Here is a 21,156-nt window from a genome sequence, read left to right as displayed (position 1 = left end):
TTGGGCTAAGTAAGGTGGAAGTCCAGGACTGTGCTGTGCAATAAAGTAGCCACTGGTCACATGTGGGTATTTAACTTTAAACTTAAATAAGTTTAACACAATTAAAAATTCAGTTCATTGGTTGCACTAGTCCTATTTTCAAGTGTCCAACAGCCACATGTGGCTATGTTATTGGACAACATAGATACAAAACATTTCCACCACCAGAGAAAGCTCTTAAAGTGTACCAGTGGCTAGAAACTAGGAATTTTCAACTCAAGAAAATCATTTAGCACAATTAGTTGCTTTTATTATACCTTTTCTGGAGCTATTATTCTCTAAATAGTTCAAAAAAACTTTTTATAGAATATCTCCTCCTTAGATGTTGGTCAAAGGGTGCAAACTTGCGGTTAGAAGATGAATAAATTCTGGGCATCTAATGCACAGCACCATGACTATAGTAAAAAATACTATATTATAAACTTCAAAGTTTCCAAGAGACTAAACCTTAAATGTTCTCACCACAAAAAAGAGAAAATGACAGTTATGTGAAGGTGATGGAGGTGTTCGCTCACCCTACAGTGATAATCATATTGCAATATATAAACGTATCAAATCAGCACATTGTACACCTTAAACTCACACAATATTATGTGTCAACTGTATCTCAATAAAAGAAAAAAACTATTACAAAAATATTTGCTACGTACCAGGCTCTTGCTAAGGACCAAAGATAAAAACAAATGGTCCCCGCTCTCAGGAGCTCGTAGATGAGCAGAGGAGAAGAGAAAAAAATAGAGACTTTAAATATAATTTGTTACAGCCTAAAATTGATGTGTTATAGGAGCAAAGAGAAAAGACACTTAGCCCTACATGGGTGGTGCTAGCAAGGCTTTTGGAGCTGATGGTGCCTGAGATGCATGAAGTCAAAGAAAGGCAGGAGTCACTGCTCAGCACAGGGAAAATGGGCAGAGGAAAGCAGAGTGGTACAGCTACAGATGTCTGGGACACACCAAGCAGCTCTAAGCACTGACTGTCAAGTACATGGGGTGGTGGGAACATGAGATTGTGGGGATGGACAGTGACACACTGACCAAGACATGGAAGACCACACCTGACTGAAGGGCTTGGACTCTGTCCTGAGGGCTACAGAGAACCCCAGAAGCTTTACTTATAGGACAGGCGGTAGCACCGACTCTCTGAGTGGTCTGGCTTTGAGGCAGGTAATAGTGGGAGCAATTTGGTTATGTTATGACGGAATAAATCTGCACAAGAGATGATGTGGGCATGAACTAGGTCAGTGGGTGTAAGTTAAAAAGGAGGAGAAGAATCAATAAATATGCAAAGGAGGTCAAGGTAGCAGTATTGGCGGCTGATCAGAAGTGAAGGTTAAGGAAGTAGTTTTAGAGAATCAATAGTGGGACCATGTGGTCACAAACACAAGGATGAAATGGAAGGTGAGGGGCTGAGTAGTACACAAGAACCCAGGGGCAGCCAATCTCAGCCTCTGGAGGGCGGAAGAGGCCTTGAGGTCAGATTTCAACATGTGGGAAGGTAATGGTACCCTGGGGTGGAACCTAAAGTTAGCAGGTCAGTGGGAGCTTACGTTGAATGCTCCAGCACATCAGTTTGGGAGGGAACCCATTTTTCTTGGTGTAATATTACACCTATGACTATTACTTAGTTATATCACTACAGGAGGAAGAGTAGAAGAACAATCTAGAAAACCAAGAGTGCTAAGAAGCCAAGAACAGCCCACAGAAGTCATGGAGCACAAGTGAAATCAAAGAAGTCAAACACTCACCCAAGAGGCACCTCCTGTGATCCCTTGGATCTGGAAAGCTCTGAAGTCCCTCACAGAACACCAGACACCTGCACACCCACCATGAAGCTCTGTAGTATCAACCAGTGAGCTTGATCTGCTTCTAGGCAGCATTTCCAAGGTCACTGGAAGAACAGGAAGGAACAACTAGAACTCTCAGTCTTATTTTCATGTATATGTATTAATTAAAGCTTGAATGGCATGGAACTCTCTCCATACCACATAGAGTATAAAGAAAAGAAGCCTCATGTTAATGTCATCCCAACTTCCCAGTCAAGAAATCCAAGGAAAACCCTAGCACTAATGTAAATTCACACACACACACACTCCCTGTGTAAGGTCCTATGAAATTGCACCTTGTCACATGATCCACGCAGTTCCCTTCCCAGCCTCTGCTGGACTAGCCCATTCTCCCAGTCATATTCCTGAATGAACACTCTCTAAGAACTCCAGACTGCTAACTATGAATCTTTTTGTCCTTAGCTCAGTCCTCTAAACTAGCCCTCTTCCCCTGAACCCTCAATTTTGAAGTTCAAAGAACAGAGGCCATGGAAGAATTACCAAGGCAGGGTAACAACAAAGAGGGCAACCAAGCCCTTAGAAGTGTAGAACTTCAATATTTGAAAGGATTTTACTGGAGTTAAAGTTGGGAAAAGAAGGATAAACTGGTCCCAGGTGGCCAGTATATAAAGCATGTGACCAAAGTGTATGAAGAAATCTTCGCCTGTACATTACTAACAGGCTCTTCAAGAGTTCATTTCCTTGGGATTGCTAGAAATGATACTCAGAATTTGGCCTGCACGAATTTGATGTTTACAGATAGACACGCAATCTGCAAATGTGTGTATTTCCAAATTACTATCATAAAAACACACATAAAGGATCAATACATTCAGTGATTATGGGAGGAAAGAAAGAAGGAGGCAGTGGGGAATGAGGACGAAGACCATGGTAAGAACGTGACTCTGGAGCAGCTACACCGATGGTTCTCAGACTGTTAGCAAAATGCTTAGCAAAGCAGAATCACCTGGAGGCCCAGATGGCTGGGCCGACGTCCAGAGTTTCTAAGTCAGGACATCTGGGGTGAGGCCCAAGAATTTACATTTCTAACAAGCTGCAGATGGTACTGATGGTGCTGGCTGGGGACCACACTTTGAGGACCACTGGTTGTATCTCTCCATGCCCACCCCACCCCCCACCCCCAATTCCTACTGAGAAGGTAATCTTTAGGTGCTGAGGTTTCAGTCTGATCAGTTTGTGATCAGGAGCTTGAATAAGATACCAATTCTCAAATTGGTTGCCTCAGATGTCCTGGTTGAATAAAATCATATGATTAAAGGGATTAATGAAAAGTTTAAACCAGCAGCCAGTTTTCATTTCTGAAAGGGCAGGAAAGCATTATTAAAAAAAGAAAGGAGGTGGGGTGGGCAGGTGTCATCAGGTCTTTATCAGACCAAAGAACCATTTTCTGTCCTGTAACCAACCAAGCACAGACCAGCCTCTGCTGTCAACATCTATCCACTCCATATGTTGTCTCAGTAAAGCTGAGAGGGATCTCAGGACAAAAAAAAAATTTTTTTTTAATTTACTTTTTGTCTTGCCAGTGGGTTTCAGCCCAGGGCAAGTTCACTATGGATTCAGTGAGACTGTGGAATGACAATGGAACTTTCTTGGGATGAAAGAGTTTATTACCCAGTTTGTTCTCCCAGTGATAAGTCAAGCACTAGAATTACATCTGCAACCAACAGTCTGCAGATTTGTAACCCTCCCTCATCTCTGCTTCTGCCCAGAGCTCTTTATATAGTGACTCAGTCAATAATAGCTTATTGCCTATGGGTGTGGGGACAGTAGCCTAGCAGCAGGCCAGTTACATCATCAAGTAGTTTAGGTTCAGGTGAGGATCCTGGCCATAGGAATTTCAACTTCCTCACACTCCACCCCTCCAGGATTCTCGCCTCACAATCTACATGCTCTCAATCTTCCTCAATGGTCCCTGTGAGAGAAAGCTGGGGCATTGTAACCAGATTCCACAACACTAATAGAGGATAACAACAACATAGAGGCAGTAACAAAAATTAAGATACAACAAAATTTTGATAAAGGTAGCAAAATTTACAATAATCCTCAAGACTGAGGCGGTTATTTCAGCTATATTTAAAACCAGTTCTACTCAGATGAGTTCATGACTCACACTTAGTAGTGGTATGGATAGGGAGCTCCATGCACCCCAGCGAGTAGCAGTTTTTTGTTTGTTTGTTTGTCTTTGCTAGGGTATGTGCAAAATCCACAAAGACCTTAAGGGCAGTAAGATACATGTTTTAATGACACCAACATAAGCAAATCTTGTCCATTAGGTAGGATGCATGCAAGAGAGTGGTCCTGTGATAGGACTGTAGCAGGAAGGGGGTCCCTAACCAGGTTTGGTATAACATACCTTTACCCCTCTCTTCGTGGGGGTTACTAAGGGGTCTATATATAGTGCTACTGGAGGTGCACGCACCGGCCATAATGATAAAACAAAACTCCCCGGTAAGATGTTCCTACCATCTGGCCATTCAGGATATACCACTTTGATTTGGGTTGGGGGGGGCACTCTTCTGTTACTCCAGAAATACACAGGAGGCCAGCTTCCAGGCTTTGTCCCCAAGGGGCCAGGAAGGCCAGTCATCACTAGTCCATGTGTCAAAATGTCCAAGGCCATGTCCACTCAATGGAGTCTCTGGGGTTCAGTGCAGTTGGTGCTGGCAGCAAGATACTATTCTGGTGGCCAAACCTCAGCTTCAGTGATTCTTCCTTGGTTTGTCCTTGCAGTTGTATAGGGGAGGCAGCCATATGTGTTAACATGTCTACAGGGCTCAGGGCTCCCTTTCAGGGTCTCTCGTTCAAATGCCATAGCACTGTCCATAAGTGGACTGACCATCTCTGCAGACTACTGGTGTCTGTCTTCAGTCCAGATTTTAACAAACCATTGTACCTCTCTATCATGCCTGCTATGGTAGGATTGTATGGCACATGAAACTTCCATTCAATTCTCAACTGTTGCACCCTTTCTTGTAGTGCATGTCCAGTAAAGTGGGTGCCTTGATCACCCAATTATCTGTGGCCAGACATAGGCTGAAAAGAGATGCTCCAGGCCTCTTTTGGATGTCTGTTGGTCTGCACAATATGTAGAAAAGCAACCGAAGTCCAGTAGCTGTGTCCACACAAGTCATGGCATATTGGTACCCTTCTGACATGGGCAGAGGCCCAATATAGTCTATCTGCCACCTGACAAGGGGTATCGGCCCCTTAGCTATTGTCCCATGTTGCTGTGAAACTCGTTGTAAGTCCCTTTTAGAGCACACAATGCACTCCTGATAGGCTCTGCTGACTTCTTCAAAGGTCAAAGGCAAGCTCCACTGATGGGCTATAGGCCACATTGTCTTTTGCCTCACATGCAACAAACATTGATGTAACTATTGGTCTACATCAGTGGCAGGCTTTCCTTCTAGCCAACGTACCTGGGCCAATTCATTTGCATCATCATTTCCTGGGGATGCCAGTGTCAAATGACCTGTCACATGATACTCTATAAATGTTTTAGTCTGACCACAGGCCCATAAGTCTTGCCACAATTCTTGCTCCCATAGGGGTCAGTGACCAACCAGCTAGTTGGCATGGTACCATGTCAGTAGCCACAGGGTCAAGCCCCAATAGCCAGCTAAGCTGTCAGTGCAGACAACTATAGGGGAGGGCTCCTGGCTGATCACAAGCCACACTGCCTGCAACTCTGCCCACTGACTGCTTTTCCCCTCGTCATCTTCCATCCATATTGTCTCAGTCTTAGGATAGAAAGCTATGGCCCTCCATTCTGGGGGCTTCCCATGGCTGGAGCCGTCTGTATATCATGCATCTTTGGGTTTAGGGGCTCTTCTCTCCCGATAAGGACTCTCTCTGATACTAATGGTTCTAAAGTAAATTCTTCCTGCTTTTCACTAGTATATGTCACTGGAGCCAATAAGCATTGGAGTTCTTCAGTCAAGGGCCTACTAGAGCAGGCACTATGCTGCTGTAGGTATGTACCCCACATGGCCAGTGTAGGCGTTTGTGCCACACCACTCCTTAGCTTTTGGGTCCAGTCTCGTATCCACCCCATGATGGGATAGGTGGTTATTACCTTTACCGGGGCCATTTCAGTGATGGGTTCTGTAGCCAGCTAGGGAGTAATTTCCTGGGATCTGATGTGCATTTTGTAATTGCTGCCTCAAGCAGGATGAACCATCAGGGAAGCCAGCTTTCCCATCTCTGATCCAGACAGAACAATTCCATTCACCCCTAAATCCCACAGACGCAAGAGCCAAGCTGATATTGACTCTGAGGGCTTCTGCCTAAACTGGGAGCTTAAATCCACCAGCTCAGCCTGAGTATAGGGGCAGAGCACAGAGTGCTCCACGACAGGGGGAAGGGGTTGCTCCTCTCTTGGAGGAACCCTCAGGTGCTGTGTCTTTATTTTCTTTACAACCACTGGGTGTGCTTTCAGTAGAGGAGGGGTCGGTGCCTCCAGCACCACCCCTACATCCCTTCCCAGCTCCTCCATTTCTGGGGCTGATGGCACCTTTCTCTCCCCTCCCCCGAGTGCATTCTCTGCTACATCCTTTACCTTTTCTACAGTGCCTCACAGCAATGCTAGCTCAGTCCACCTCAATATCTAGCAGCTGGCAGTCTCATGCCACCTATTCCTGTGCTTCCCTCAGGAATATGTCCTTCTCCTCCGTGCAGAGCACCTGGCAGCACTGCTGTCTCATTCTGTTAGGACTCTTTTACTGCCTCCATTGGACCTCTCAGCTCACATTCTCGCACTGCCTCTTCTTGTGGTTTCTGCAGGGGTGTGTCCTTTTCCTTCATGGCCTTTACCTCTTTCACATTGCCTCGTAGTGATGCCATTTCAGTCACCAACACATTTTTTTACCTTCTGAATGCAGCCAGTGTTCTTGTGCTGCCTCCTCTTGTATCAATGTCATTTCATTCTTCGATGAATCCACAACAGTTCGCAGCTCACATTCTCATGCTGCCGTTTCTTGTGTGTCTTTCAGTAGCATATTCTTCTCATCTGCAGAGTTTTTTAATACTGTGAGAAGCAGCCAACCCACAGTCCCCACTGCCTCATGGGCATTCTGTTTCCCAAAGGACCTACTTAATCAGGTATACCCCTACTGCCTCAGGTATCACCTTCACCTGCCTCCAGTCCTGGGGTGGGGCCCAACCCTCTAGGAGGCAAGCCACCTCAGACCACATACCCACTGGGGGACAGTCAACTGTCTCCCCATTCATAGGGGCAACCCACTGAAGCACCTCTCTCATAAGGGCAGCCTGTTCTTTTCCTTGGTGAACAATGAATCCTGCCAACATTGCAAATTGTCTTGCCAATGGGTTCAGCCCTGGGAAAGTTCACTATGGATTCAGTGAGACTGAAGAATGACAATGAAACATTCTTGGGATGAAAGGATTTATTACCCAGCTTGTTCTGTCAGCAATAGGTTGAGCACTAGAATTACATCTGCATCCAACAGTCTGCAGGTCTGTAATCCTCCGTCATCTCTGCCTCTGCCCAGAGCACTGGGCAGAGCTCTTTATATAGTGACTCAGTCAATGATAGTTTATTGCCTATGGGTGTGGAAGCAGTAGCCTACCAGCAGGGCAGTTACATCATCAGGTCGTTTAGGTTCAGGTGAGGCTCCTGGCCATAGCAACCTTCACTTTATCCACACTTATCTTACTTGAGTAAAATTGAATTCTCATTATGCATTTTGGAGAAGGGAAGTCTATGAGATCAAAATGTTTTTCATGATTATTAAGATGTTATTTTCCTTTTTCACTCTCTTCCTAAGTGTTTGGTAGAGTTTTCCAGATGCACACAATATGTGATGATGTCTTCATTCTGATGTTAACATATGAGTTTATTACTGTTGTTTACAAAAGAATTAATAAATAATATTTTTTAAATTTCTTGGTTTTAGTGTCTAAATATGCTATCACTAGATGAAACTACATATACAAAAGCTCTTTGGAATCCCAACACCTTTTAATAATGGACACAGGTCCTGACAAATTGTTAATAAGCATATCATCATTGGTCATTTCAGAAATAAATTACAATCACAACAAGAGTCACTTCTTACCTACTGACTCTAAGCAAAAACAAAAACAAAACTGACAAACATTGATAAGGATGTGGAGAAACAGGAACCCTCATACACTGCTGGTAGGGATGTATGCAGCAATGGTGCTGCAGTCACTGTGGAAAACAGATTGGTGGGCCCTCAAACGGTAGACATAAATTACCACATAACCCAGCAGCTCCACTCCTAGCGACATACCCAGGAGAGGTGGAAGCCTGTGTCCATGCAGAAATTTGTACACAACTCCTACAGCACACAAGTTTTATAGCCAAATAGCCAAGAGGCAGAAACAACCCAAATGCCCACTGACAAGGAACAAACTGTGGTCTGTCCATACACTGCAATATTATTCAGCCACAAAAAGTAATGAAGTACTGATAGATGCGACGATGTGGGTGAGCCTCCAAAATATTAAGCTAAGTGAAAGAAGCCAGACACAAAATGTCATGTGTTGTATGATTTCTTTAATATGATATCTCCAGGAAAGGCAGCTCCAGAGAGACAGAAAGTAAATTAATGGTTACCAGGGGCTAGGAGAGTGATTTCTTAGTGGGTTCAGGGTGTTTTTTTCTGGGGTGCTAAAAACAATAACATTATGAATACACTAAATGCCACTGTATTGTACACTTTTTATGGTTAATTATATGTTATGTGAATTTCACCTCAATTAAAACAAACAAAAAAAGAGGTCCTGACACTGAAATTTTTGAGCCTTGCTGGTTCCATTCTTGACTTTTGAAGAAAGGTCCTCAGTTTATGGTAGAGGGCCTTCCTTAAGTTTGTGTGGTGACTTACTTTCTGGTATTCTATTGAGTTATTATGAGACGCTGAATTTTTTTCCAAAAATGAAAATTAACATATTACTAGAGTTGGCTGAAGACCTGGAGTCAGTATTCTGTGGAGAACAGGGAGTTTGCAAAGCTTCCAGGAGGAATGTTGTCACAAGAGCCCTGGCACTCTCATGAGTTTTCTTCTCTAGAAGGTGCCCCAGATTCTCACAGTGAGATCACAGCAAAACTCCCGCATGCTGTCAGCAGGGGGATGGGAAAGGAACCATTGTGAAATATACCAGGGCACCCTGTTCTCCTTAACTAGCCCTGTCCTCAAGAAAAACTATTTTCTAGCTATCTTGGGTTTTACCAGAACCTAAGCAAGCAGAAGGAAGGGAATTACCAGCTCTGAGTTGCTCTGTTGTCCCAGTGTGGGAGGGAAATATGCAAGCCCATCCCCTGTAGCCTTCCTGTCCCACCTGAGCACTGCCACAGGCTTCTCCGGTCTCCCAGCCATGTCTCCTCTGGCAGTGTGGCCAGAGGATGTAAGATGAGACTGATTTCCTTAGGCCTGAGCCACATACTTGACCCTTAGAGCCAAAAGTGGACTCAGCTATCTGCACTGGGTCCTTGGAGAGGGGAGAATGATGAAACCCAAGGGAAAGGTAAGTGTCACCAAGAGAAGGGAGGTAGGGGAAGCACCCATCCTTTTTTTGAGTGTGGCCTAAAAACAAGAATTATTTTAATTTTAATTAATCTTTAATAAGAATATCCTAAATTTTCACAAGTACTATTTTAATTTTAATTAAACTTTAATAGGACTATCCCAAATTTTCACATCAATCATACCATTATGAGGCTTAGGAAGTGCTAGGCCAAAGCTCAGTCATGGGAATAGGAGAGAAAATGTGAACAACAGATTTGCTAGGACTGGCATATGAGAATCTTTAAGGATGTAGAAATACTTCTTTGATGTTCTTCCATCGACAATGTGCTAAGCTGTCTAGGGGAAACTAGGAATTTTTTAGATTTCACATGTAATTGCGATCATGCAGTATTTGTCTTTCTCTGTCTGGCCTATTTCACTTAGTCTAACGCCCTCCAGGCTCATCTATCTTGTCTCAAATGACAGAATTCCCTTCTTTTTTTATTTTTTATTTTTTTATTATCATTAATCTACAACTACATGCAGAACATTATGTTTACTAGGCTCCCCCCCTTCACCAAGTCCCCCCCACAATCCCCATTACAGTCACTGTCCATCAGCATAGTTAAGATGCTGTAGAATCACTACTTCTCTGTGTTGTACAGCCCTCCCCATGCCCTCCCAATTTATACATGCTAATAGTAATGCCCCCTTTCTTTTTCCCTGCCCTTATCCCTCCCTCCCTTCCTACCCATTCTCCCCATCCCCTTTCCCTTTGGTAACTGTTAGTCCATTCTTGGGTTCTGTGAGTCTGCTGCTGTTTTGTTCCTTCAGTTTTTCTTTGTTCTTATACTCCACATATGAGTGAAATCATTTGGTACTTGTCTTTCTCCGCCTGGCTTATTTCACTGAGCATAATACCCTCTAGCTCCATCCATGTTGTTGCAAATGGTAGGATTTGTTTTCTTCTTATGGCTGAATAATATTCCATTGTGTATATGTACCACATCTTCTTTATCCATTCATCTACTGATGGACACTTAGGTTGCTTCCATTTCTTGGCTATTGTAAATAGTGCTGCAATAAACATAGGGGTGCATCTGTCTTTTTCAAACTGGGCTGCTGCATAATAGGTTAAATTCCTTGAAGTGGAAGAATTCCCTTCTTTTTTAAGGCTGAGTAATAGTTTATTTCTCTGTCTCTATGTCTGTGTGTGTGTGTGTGTATAGAACATTTTCTTTATCCATTCATCTATCAGTGGACACACACAGAAGTTGCTTCCATGTCTTGGCTATTGTGAATAATGTTGCAATGCACATGGGATGCAAAGACCTCTTTGCATACTGATTTTACTTAATTTGGATATATATCCAGAGCAGAAATTGCTGGATCATATAGCAGTTCTATTTTTAATTTTTAAGGAACTTCCACACTTTTTCTTTTTTTTGCCACACTGTTTTTTTAATAGCTATACCATGCCAGTTTACTTTTTGTATCTTACTTTTTTTCCCTCCTAAGAATATCTCAAGCTTGTTGCACTTCATAGAATTCCACATTTTCCTTCTTAGTATCATGCACATAATAAACATCAGTTCCTATTTGTGGAAAGAATGGTATTTTACTGTATTAGACCTAGAGATTAACATCTACTGGTGAGCACTGGGTGGAAAAGTAGAAACCCTGAGCTTCTCCCCCAGAGCTCTAGATGTATCTCCTGGTCCTTGTAAGTGACTGCTGCTGATTCTTTTCTCCTATTGTCTGTGTGTTTGGTATGTAAGAAGTTTCTTTGTTAAATGCATACAAAAAGTGATAAAGACCAAGGCTCTGAAATTTTACCTTTAAACCAATTCCCAGATATTTATCTTATATTAATCTAGTCCAACATTTGTACACACAGCCAGTACCATAGTTCTTTAGTGTGTGCAACTGCCATCTCCTAAATCTGGCCTTTGGGGTTCCCGGGCAGCTACATTTCCATCAATAACTATGAAAAAAATATGTGTGTGTGGATAAAGTGAAGGTTCCTATGGCCAGGATTCTCACCTGGCCCTGGCTGGCTAGCTCACTACACATGTGTGGGCAATATGTTGTTATTGAGTCTATATAAAGAGCCCTGCCCCATGCTCTGTGAAACATGGTGGTATGGCTGCAAGGCTGCAGGTGAGCAGAGATGGGGCTGGGGTGGTGGTAGTACTGAGGACAGAGACTAAGATGGCTGCGTGGGTAGAGAGGCCCAGAGGCAGAGACCAGCTTGCTGCATGCAAACTCGCTCTGAGTGGATGGGATTCTAGTGATTGAGCTGCCACTGTGAAAATAAAGTTGGGTATAATTCTTTCACCCCAAGAACATTCTATTGTAATTTCTTTGGTCAGATGGAATCCATAGTGAACTTGCCCAGGGCTGAAACCCATTGGCAAGACACTACTTTGAGACAGTTTTCAGGCCAGGGACAGGCAGGCAGCATCCAGGTAAGGCCAGCAGATTTCCTGAGATGGAGATGGAGCTGAGTGTCCAGGGAGACCGACACAGTCAGAGTTGGCCCAGAAGACATAGAGTAAAAGCAACACCGAGAGAAACCCCAGAGGCCTGAAGGTTGTGGAAAGACAACTTAAGGGTCCTTCATTTCAGCAGAGTATTAATCATCAAATGGGTGTGAAGAAACTGCTGAAGGCCAAGAAAAGAGCCACCTTAAAGGATGAGAGAGAATAACACTCAGCTCACAGGGACCAAGATTAATGCCTGTTCCCACCAGCCAGCCAGAAGCACCTTTAAGTCCGTGATTCATGGGGCATCAGGTAGGGTGTCCTGAAGAGCCATGCCTCATTGGTGGGAAATAATCATCCCTAGACTAAAAGCTGCTTGAATCCTGCCTAAGGCACCTTAAAAGCAAGACTCAAAAGCATCGAAGTGTACCCCAGTGATTAACTGCATTCCAGAACAAAGCCCCAGAACACTTACAGGAATAGGAAACTACCTAGCAATGAACCAGGTAAAATTACAATCCATCAAGGTCATCAGTCATGCAAATAAATAAGAAAATATGACTCAGAATGTGTACGAGTCAATCCATCGAAACTGAAGCAGAATTGGCACAGATGTTAGAATTAGCAGGCAAGTACAGTAAAAGGGTAATGATGACTTTATTCCATTTGTTTAAAAAGCTAGAGGAAAGACTGTACATACTAAGTAGAGATCCAAATCACACTTCTATACATCAAACTACGATATCTCAGATTAAAAATACACTGGATGGCATTAATTACAGCTTAGATATTACAGAAGAAAAGATTAAACTTGAAGACATAGCAATAGAAACCACCCAAAATAAACAGAGGAAAAGACTTAAAAATACTAAGATTGGTGAGCTATAAGAGAACTTCAAAAGAAACCTTTCAAAATTAAATACAGAGGGAAAAAAGACTGAAAAAAAAAAGCACAACACAAGGTAGTAGGCTCAATAACACTAATCCTTAGGGAAGTGTAATGCAATCAGCACTACAATAATGCATTACTATCAGCAAAAAAAAAAAAAGAAAGAGAAAAAAGAAAATAACAAGTGTTGACAAAGATATGGAGAAACTGGAACCCTTGTACACTATTGGAGGGAATGTGAAATGCTACAACCGCTATGGAAAACAGTATGGCGGTTCCTAAAAAATCTAAAATAGAATTACCCAATTATTCAGCAATTCTACTTCTGGGTATGTACCCAAAAGAGCTGAAAGCAGGGTCTTGAAGAGATATTTCTATAGCAGCATTATCCACAATAACTTAAATGTGGAAAAAACCTAAGTGTCCACCAACAAATAAACAGACAAGCAAAGTGTGGTCCATATATACAATGGGATATTATTTATCCTTAAAAAGGAATAAAATTCTGTAATATGTTACAACATAGATGAACCTTGACATTATGCTAATGAAATAAGCCAGTCACAGAAAAAAGACAAATATCGTACAATTCCCTTACATGAGGTCCCTAAAGGATTAGCCTACCTTGGAAATCTATTAGAAGAGAGAAACCTGCCCATCTGTAACTCATAAAACCCTTGACATCAGAAACATGTACAAATCCTCAATCTCAAAATGAGTTGGGTCTCCTTTCCCAAATCATTGACACGGTTTGAAAAAATCCAGGGAACTTTCCTCCTTGTCAGCCTGTGGTGCAACGTTAGGAGAGGTGACCACAGCTACTACAGGGCACCTCCAGAAAACTAACAGGTGGAGACCTTCGCTGGACAAGGGAAACTTCAGAGGAATATTCAAAAACTGGTAAAATAGCTCCTCTGATGGGGATCTCTGCAAAAGTTATAAAGTGTTTTATTAAATAATTTTTTGGTAAATTGGGAAATACCAGCAGATTGACCATTTGCAGAACTAGCCTTGGCAAACTGGCTTCCAGAGAAGTGGCTTTCAGAGAAGTGGGTTTCCCCAGAGTGACCTCAAGCCGAGTTGGCTCCTGACGCTGCTCACACACTGTCCAGTTCTCAGAGTCCTACGTTGAGGCCAGGCCAGTTTGGGACCCGGGGGGTATGTAACAGCAAAGGTCTGCAAGGGGTTCTGAGTCAACACGGAAGCCATCTCTCTGTCTCCTGCAGAGGGTCAGGGGCAAGGAGGACTTCATGACAACTCACGGCTGCTGGCTTCCAGGAGACATTCCACCCTGTGGGTCCTGACCAGCAGGCCACCCAGGAGAGGTGTCCCAGAGCAACCTCCACCTGAAACCAGCCCCGCAGGTGACAGGAGGCACCACTGGAGGGGCAGCATCCTGAGCCCTCAAAGTCCATCCCAGGCCCTCTCTCCTCCCGGAGAGAAAGTGACTCACTTTCTCTCCCAGACCCTCAGACTCACTTCTTGTTCTCCTGGGCCAATAAGTAGAGAAGTTTCTGTGGCTTTCTTCTTGCCCTGTGGCCTCGGGAAGGACTCTTCAGTAATAGCCTCAAATGGCCCACCTCTAATAGCAGCCAGACCACCTGCCTCCCTGGGCTGTCCATGCCTACATTTCTCTCACCATCCGTGAGCTCTAATGGTCCACACATTTCATGCATTACTTTTAGTCTAACATATTTTAAACACACAAAGATATGGAGAATCAATAGTTAGATCTGTGTAGCTCTTGACCAGCTTAAGAAACCCATTATGAAGGCATCGGTTGAGAGCCTCCTGTCCCTCCCCAATCCCTTCCTATCCTCCAGAGGACACATCAGTCCTGAACTTGGTATTTACTCTTCCCATTTATGAGCCACGTATTTATACAAAGTCTCCAAAAAAAAAAGTATTTTTTTAAAGAAAAGAAAATTGATGTTACACTCCACAGACAGGAGCAGTGGCTCTCAGACATTTAGGCCTCATGGGACAGTTAGCTGTCAAAATCAATTTAGGGCGCTGGTAGGACTCTCCATTTATCAGAGTAAGAGCATGAAAAAAGGAAACCCAGAAAACTATCATCTGCCATTACAGTAGCTTCATGAAAGAAAGGCCATTTGTCACAGAAAATATAGAAAGAACATATTCTTAGAATTCAAAAAAAGGAATACATTTAGACAAAAAGTCTTGGTTTTTCTCATTTCCACACAAAGCTTAGAAAAACTTCATGTTGCATCACCTTGGCATTTAGGACTCACTAATTTAGAAACCCAGACTTCTGTGACCTGTGTCTCTAAGAGGTTGGGACCTTCCAGAGGGAAACACCCCATCCTGGACGCAGAGGGAGCGTTTGTCACCCCATGCCCCTCAGATGCCCCACACGCGGTCTGGTAGCTGCCAGCCCCATTTTCTTATCGGATTCCACACCTCACCAGCCCATCCCCATCCCAGCTCAGACCTGTAGGACTCACATGATTCCTTCCTTCCTTCTCCAGTGTCCCCAGCACACTGGCCACCACCCAGGACCTCCCCTCACCGTGTACAGCACTGACTGTGTCAGAGGCACTTGGCCAGCCCCTGAGTCAGCAGTGTGCAAGGGTCACAGGGGACCAGAGCGACCTTCTGAAATGTCAAAGGGGAGAAAGATAAGAAAATCCATCCATACAGCAGCCCCACCTCAGTGACCTAGCCCTGCTCCACCCACTGGGCACAAACCGATGTGCTTTGTCACTCACCCACCACCCATGCCAGATAAAGGGCTGGCAGGGAGCCAGTATTTTGCAATAACCCCCAGGTAAGCCAGCTCTGCCTCTCCACCCTGAGCTGAGAACCACTGACTTGGCACAAGCTAGGACAAGATACAAAAGCACCATCACCAAAAACAAAAATGTCCCTAAAAGCAAGAAAAACCCATTTCATGAAGCAGGAAGCAGAAGCCCACCATTAAGTGACACCCAGAGCATGGGGCTGGTTACAGACCATGCTGAAAAATGATGTGTTTCTGAATCCCAAGCCCAGGTGACCCTTCACCTCCCCGGCTGCTCCATGTCAGTCTGGCACCACCGACGAGTCAGCTCTTACTCCAAGCCCAACTGTTCCCTTACCCAGCCTGGGCCTCCATTTCCAGGTAGCTGCCTGAGCCCATGGAGCAGATGGTCTCTCAGAATCAGGACAAGGGAGCCTGGAAACTCAGAGCTGAGACAGGCTGCCTCAAATGGGTCTAATTTTTCACAGGCACACAGCAGTGTTCCAAACTCAAGTTCAAAGGACAGCTCTGCTTGACCTCAGGGTGGGTGGAGCAACCACAGGCAGGGCCCCTGTCTCCCAGCCCCTCCAGGGTGGGGCATCTCCGCCCCCAGCCTGGGGAACAACTTCAGAGCCTCCAGCTCACAGAGGGGCCAAGAGGGGCTGCAGCCAAGAAGGTCTGGGCAGCAGTAGAGGACTCGGCCCCTGGTCCTGACTCAGAAGCTCAGGCACACCCTTGAGCCTCTTCCATCCCCCCTCCAATTCCCATGATCCTACACACTCCTCTGCTATGGGCATCAGAGAAGCCAACTCAGGTTGGTTCTCCCACCAGGGCCAAGGAAAAAGGACAGAGACTCAAAGGAACCCCAGACACCAGTGTTTGGGGGACCCATGACCTAACACTCCCCAGTCAAACATTCAAACACCAGTGCACGCACTCTTGGAGCTGACATTACTTTTATTTTGACCACCACATGGCTTTGGCATTCCTCACAGCAGCCCTGTGAGGTAGGGAGCACCCCCATTCCCCTGCAGGGAGAAGCAGCAGGAACTAGCCTAGGGTTACACGGCAAAGGGGCTCCCTCCCAAGGAGCCCCAGGGGCCCAGCACCCAGGCCCAAGAGAGGCAAGGCTTTCCCACCAGGCAGGCAATTCCCACCACCCAGGCCCTCCCTTTATACCCCACCACAAAAGCAGGGACCCCAAAAAAGCATGAGAACCAGCAACAGGTGGAAAGAGGTGGCTGGGCCCTCACTTCTGGGAGAGGACGCGCACGAACTCCTAGTAGTTCACCTGCCCGTCCTGGTCCATGTCAGCCTCGTGGATCATGGCCTCCAGCACCTCCTGGGAAAGCTCCTCACCCAGCTTGGCCATGACCTGCTTGAGCTCGTCCACACTGATGTAGCCGTTGCCGTCCACGTCGAAGACACGGAAGGCCTCCTGCAGGCCTTGCTTTTTCCTCCAGGCCTTCATCCTCCTGACCATCTCTTCCAGGAACTCTGGGAAGCTGATGACGCCGTCAGCATCTGTGTCCACCTTGCTGATGATCTCCTTCAGCTCGGCCTCCGACAGATTCTTGCCCAGGGCCTGCATCACGGCGCCCAGCTCCTGAGTGTTGATGCTGCCATCCCCGTCCTTGTCAAACTTGGAGAAGGCCTCCTTCAACTCGGCCACCTGCTCTTGAGACAGCTGCTCCTCCATGCTGCTCACTCGTGTCACGGAGCTTCCTAGCCTGCTGCCAGCTCAACAGGCCCACGTCAGAGCTGGGGACCCGCAGTCAGGGTGCCAGGCCGAGTCTGTATGAGGTCAGAGCTCCAGCAGTGCCTTGCCATAGGTGGGAGCCCCCTCCTTTTCTGCAGTCAGAGTAAAGGGAGGAGGGAGGCTCCCCATCCTTCCCATGTCCCCAGGCCAAACTCTCCTCCCAGGGAGGGACGAGAAGCCAGCTGCAGACAAGAAATGCAGGAACCGAGTAACAGGGCCCGCCCAGGAGAGGCTGGAGGGAGCCAGCACGGGGCCATCCAGGGCAGCCGGCCTCTGCCGGCCCCACAGCTCACCACGCTGCTCCAGAAGCCTTTGTCCTCACAGAGGCCCAGCCAAGCTGAGCGCTTCACCACAGCTTCCCCAGCACACAGAGGCTGAGGCTGAGAAGGGGCAGGGCCCTCCCTCAGAGGACACAGCAGGCCCCATGTGGTGGTGGGAGGTTGTGTGTGGTGCGCCTGCTCTCCTCCTGCGGGGCTGCCGTTCAGCTCTGGTCCAGCTCTTGTCCCCCAGGGCAGGGCTGGTGGAGGCAGATGGTGGAAGAATTGAGTGGAATCCTACCAGGTGGAACAATGGGCATCACCAAATTCCCAGGCCAGATAGACAGAGACGCGGTAGCCACCTGGTGCTTGAGAAAGCAGGGAGTGGGTTTGTATTCAGAACAAGGAGCACAGTGGGGATTGTTTGTGAGACCAAATGTCCATAATGTGATTTCAGAGGTGAGGAAATGGCTGTCTGTTCCCAGAGTACCTCTCTGCTGGGCCCTGGCTCTTGATTCCATTCTATCAAGTCCAAGTTTCTTGATGCAGACACGGGAGGGACAGGGGCGCTTGTCCATGTGCATGAACCCATCTTGCCAGAGAGCCGCAGGAGAGCTGGGTGCCGGAGCAGGCCAGCCCTGAAGAGGCTGGGGTAGAAGGATGTGGACCTGGTGCTGAAACAGTGAACTTCACTTGGCCTGGCCTGCAGATGTGCTCAGAATCAGCCCCAAGTGCAGAAACCGAGGCTGGGTGCCTCCGGGCCCACAACCTTACCTGTTCCTTGGAAGGAAATCAGCTCTGCCCAGTGCCCTGAGTAGCAGTTTAGATGGAGAGCTCAGACCTTGGGAATTGTCCCCAAGTCCTCAGCAAGTGAAACCCAAGCCTGTGAGGGGACCATTACATTGGGGTCCCAACAGTGACATTCTTGAGAGATCCCCTCTTGATCCCTCTAATTCCCCAAGACTTGCCTGACCTCTGCCTGTAAGTAAGGAATAAAACTGCTCTGTTCTCCTCCTGAGAAATGTAACCAATTCCATCTCTCTCTGGTTCACCCATTGAACAGATTGAGAACTGTCTCCTTCCCTGTAGGACAGCCAGGCAAACACCTCCCCACCCTCAGCCCTGCACACAAACACCAAGACCCCCAGGTCCAGGGCACCACAATGTGGAGAGAGACACAAAGGAAGACCCCAGTGGCCTAACTCCCTTTGTAGAAACATCTTGAAGGACTGCTCTTTCATCTTTGTGCTGGAATTGTACAGAGGCCTCCACAAATACTGAGAAACCAATTTCTCAATGAAACTGAAAGGCAGTATGGTGTGGAACTAAGGGTCCACCTGGGAGACCAGCTCAGGGGTAAGCACAAAGGAAGGGTGGGGCTCCCAACAGCCAGGATCAGCTCAGCTCCTTCATTCATCTATTTTTAAAGAATATTTGAAGATATAAATCCATATTTTAAATCCCCTTTTCTTCTCATCTTATTAGCAGGACTTGTGATTAAAAATCCAACATGCTTATTATTTTCTTATTTTCCCTTGGCATTAAGTAACACATCATAAACAACAGAAAGCTTTTCAGACACTATCAGGGGACTTGGGCGCTTGGTTCTAGCTCCTTCCCTGGTTTGGAAACTTACCTCAATACGTTCATCTATAAAATAGGATAATGCATCCACCGTATCTAACCAGGGCACCAGGAGCAAAGATCAAAATGTCTTTGATCAACGGGAGGTGTTATTCCTCTATGATAAACCTCATGTTTAGTAGGAAGCTGGTTTCTGTTTGAAGTAAACCAACACTCAAGATAACGTCCCCTTGAAGGGGACCTCACTCTCCATTTTATTAAACTTTCTTGATTGAGCTGATAAATTAAACTTTTGTGCCAGGGGGTTTCAGTCACATCAAACAGTCCAAGTCTCTAAATGTTAGTCAGCTCTAGGACAGCAGCCCTAACAGTTGGAGTTCCACGCAGAGTGGAGGCTTCTACTTAGAGCATCAAGCTGAGGGTCATCACGGGACAGGAAGGTGATGATTAGCTGACGTTCATTGTCTCCGTGTGGAGATGGAGTCTCAGGAGGTGAAGTCCTGTGCCCAGGCCACCCAGGAGTTTTGGGAAGAGATCTAGACCCTGGTTGAGTGCCTCTCCATCCTCCATGCACTGTTTGGTCCTCCTGCTTCCCCTAGAACAGAGTTTTATTCCCACTGGAGTCGTCTCTCTACCCCTCCAGACCCAGCCCCCAGCCTCAGTAGGCGAGCATTCAGCCTCACTGAGCCAGCTGCCCATGAGCGACCAACATCACAGGGCATCTGACAGTCAAACCTGGGGCTGGGGAAAGGGGCACAGTTTGGCATTTGGTGCCAAAATCTAAGCAAGCTTGATTAAGCCCTTTCTTCCCCTGCAGGTGGGTGCAGCGCCCAGCCCAGCTTCTCAGAGGGAGTGGGAGAAAGCTCGGAGTGCACTCTGCCAGGCTCCCTGTGTCGTGGGAGCAGGGTGTCCATCAGGAAGAGCACAAAGCATGCTCAGGAAGAGAGGTGAGATAAGAAGATGGCCCACATCAGTGTATGTCCTCCCCCTGCTGAGTGAAGGAGACAGGGGAAGATGCTGAGGGGCACAGAGTCATGGCAGCTGCATGGGGGGCTCTGTGTGCTGCAAAAGGGGCCCCTGGAGCCAGCGGGAAAGGAGCAGGTGGTTCCAGTGTCCACAGGACGTGACTCAGGAACAGAGACACCATGGGGCCTCCCATGACTGGCTTTGTGGGCGAAATACTGGTGAGAAACCAGTGAGGCCGGTCTGGGAGACTCCTGGGCTCCTCATCTCCCAACAAGGGCTCATGATGACAAGAACAGAGCCTGTGCAGGGCCCTCCATTCCCAGGGGAGTCCCAGCTTCACAGAGCTGCCCTCTGCCACCTCTCAAGGTGAGCAGTAGGAACACCAGCTGTGTGCTGCCCCTGGAGGATCCCACCCCATACTGAAGGGGAAGACATACTGAAGTCGAAGACACACACTACCTGACCTCAGGACTCACTAAAAGCTGCAGCAGTTGGGACAGCATGTTTATCTCGGGCTTTGGAACCAGGCAGCTGTGGGCTGTGGCCCTGGCTTCCCAGGTCATGGGCTGTGTGCAGGGGCAGGCGAGTTCACCACCCAAGCACCAGCTGCCTGCATTGTGCAGGAAATAATAGTACCAGTTCCCACCCTCTAAGAGGTGCAGATACTTAAGCCAGCTGCAGGGAAAATGTTCACTCAGTACATGGCACAGAGTGAACGCACATTAATAGGAGCTTTACTGTCACTCATCCGCCCGTTCACCCAAGTGCCAGGTCTCTGCTGGGCCCTCACCAGACTTCCACTGCCTGCAGGCATCTTCCAGGCCAAAGCAGACAGAGTGGCTATTCTGAGCTCTCAGAAAGTCTTAGACCATGTTAAATACCTGCTGTCAGTGGTACAAGGTCTGACCTGCTCATTCTTCTATTCCTAGTGAGCAGCCCGGAGCACTGGTTCATCGAGGGATGGACATCACTCTCCAGGAAATGGTCACATTGTGAGGACTCAGGAGTTGGACGTCACCTTTCCACTTTAGACCCTTGTCCAGGCAAAGACATGATTCTTGGGCTAACAGAGAGTCACCTCGGAGATGGCAGAGGCCCTACTC

At 46.6% G+C, this 21,156-nt stretch overlaps 2 protein-coding genes across 5 annotated transcripts in view; one reads left to right on the top strand and one right to left on the bottom strand.

Moving 5' to 3' along the window:
• Window positions 1–3,001, top strand: part of IL2RA (interleukin 2 receptor subunit alpha) — a 40,791-nt gene extending 37,790 nt beyond the window's left edge. For all 4 annotated transcript variants that reach the window (XM_036908191.2, XM_036908190.2, XM_036908194.2 and 1 more), the window contains one exon: window positions 1,678–3,001. Coding sequence is in view for 2 of the 4 variants with exons in the window: in XM_036908194.2 (XP_036764089.1) it covers window positions 1,678–1,760 (83 nt within the window). In the remaining 2 variants the exon portion in view is untranslated. The remainder of the gene's footprint in view (window positions 1–1,677) is intronic.
• A 13,425-nt stretch (window positions 3,002–16,426) lies between these two features.
• On the bottom strand, window positions 16,427–17,324 carry LOC118923909 (calmodulin-like). Its single transcript, XM_036908195.2, has one exon. It carries the CDS (start codon window positions 17,184–17,186, stop codon window positions 16,767–16,769), a length of 420 nt encoding a protein of 139 aa, XP_036764090.2. The 5' UTR covers window positions 17,187–17,324; the 3' UTR covers window positions 16,427–16,766.
• Window positions 17,325–21,156: the final 3,832 nt, after the last annotated feature.

This window comes from Manis pentadactyla, chromosome 3 (assembly GCF_030020395.1).
Source record: "Manis pentadactyla isolate mManPen7 chromosome 3, mManPen7.hap1, whole genome shotgun sequence".
NCBI lineage: Eukaryota > Metazoa > Chordata > Mammalia > Pholidota > Manidae > Manis > Manis pentadactyla.
The sequence above is the reverse complement of the archived record's forward strand: the minus strand, read 5'-3'. Positions and strand labels throughout refer to the sequence as shown.

What these genes read in the sequence shown, in the direction of transcription:
- LOC118923909 (XM_036908195.2), bottom strand. Translation starts at nt 17,186, where the DNA reads ATGGAGGAGCAGCTGTCTCAAGAGCAGGTGGCCGAGTTGAAGGAGGCC.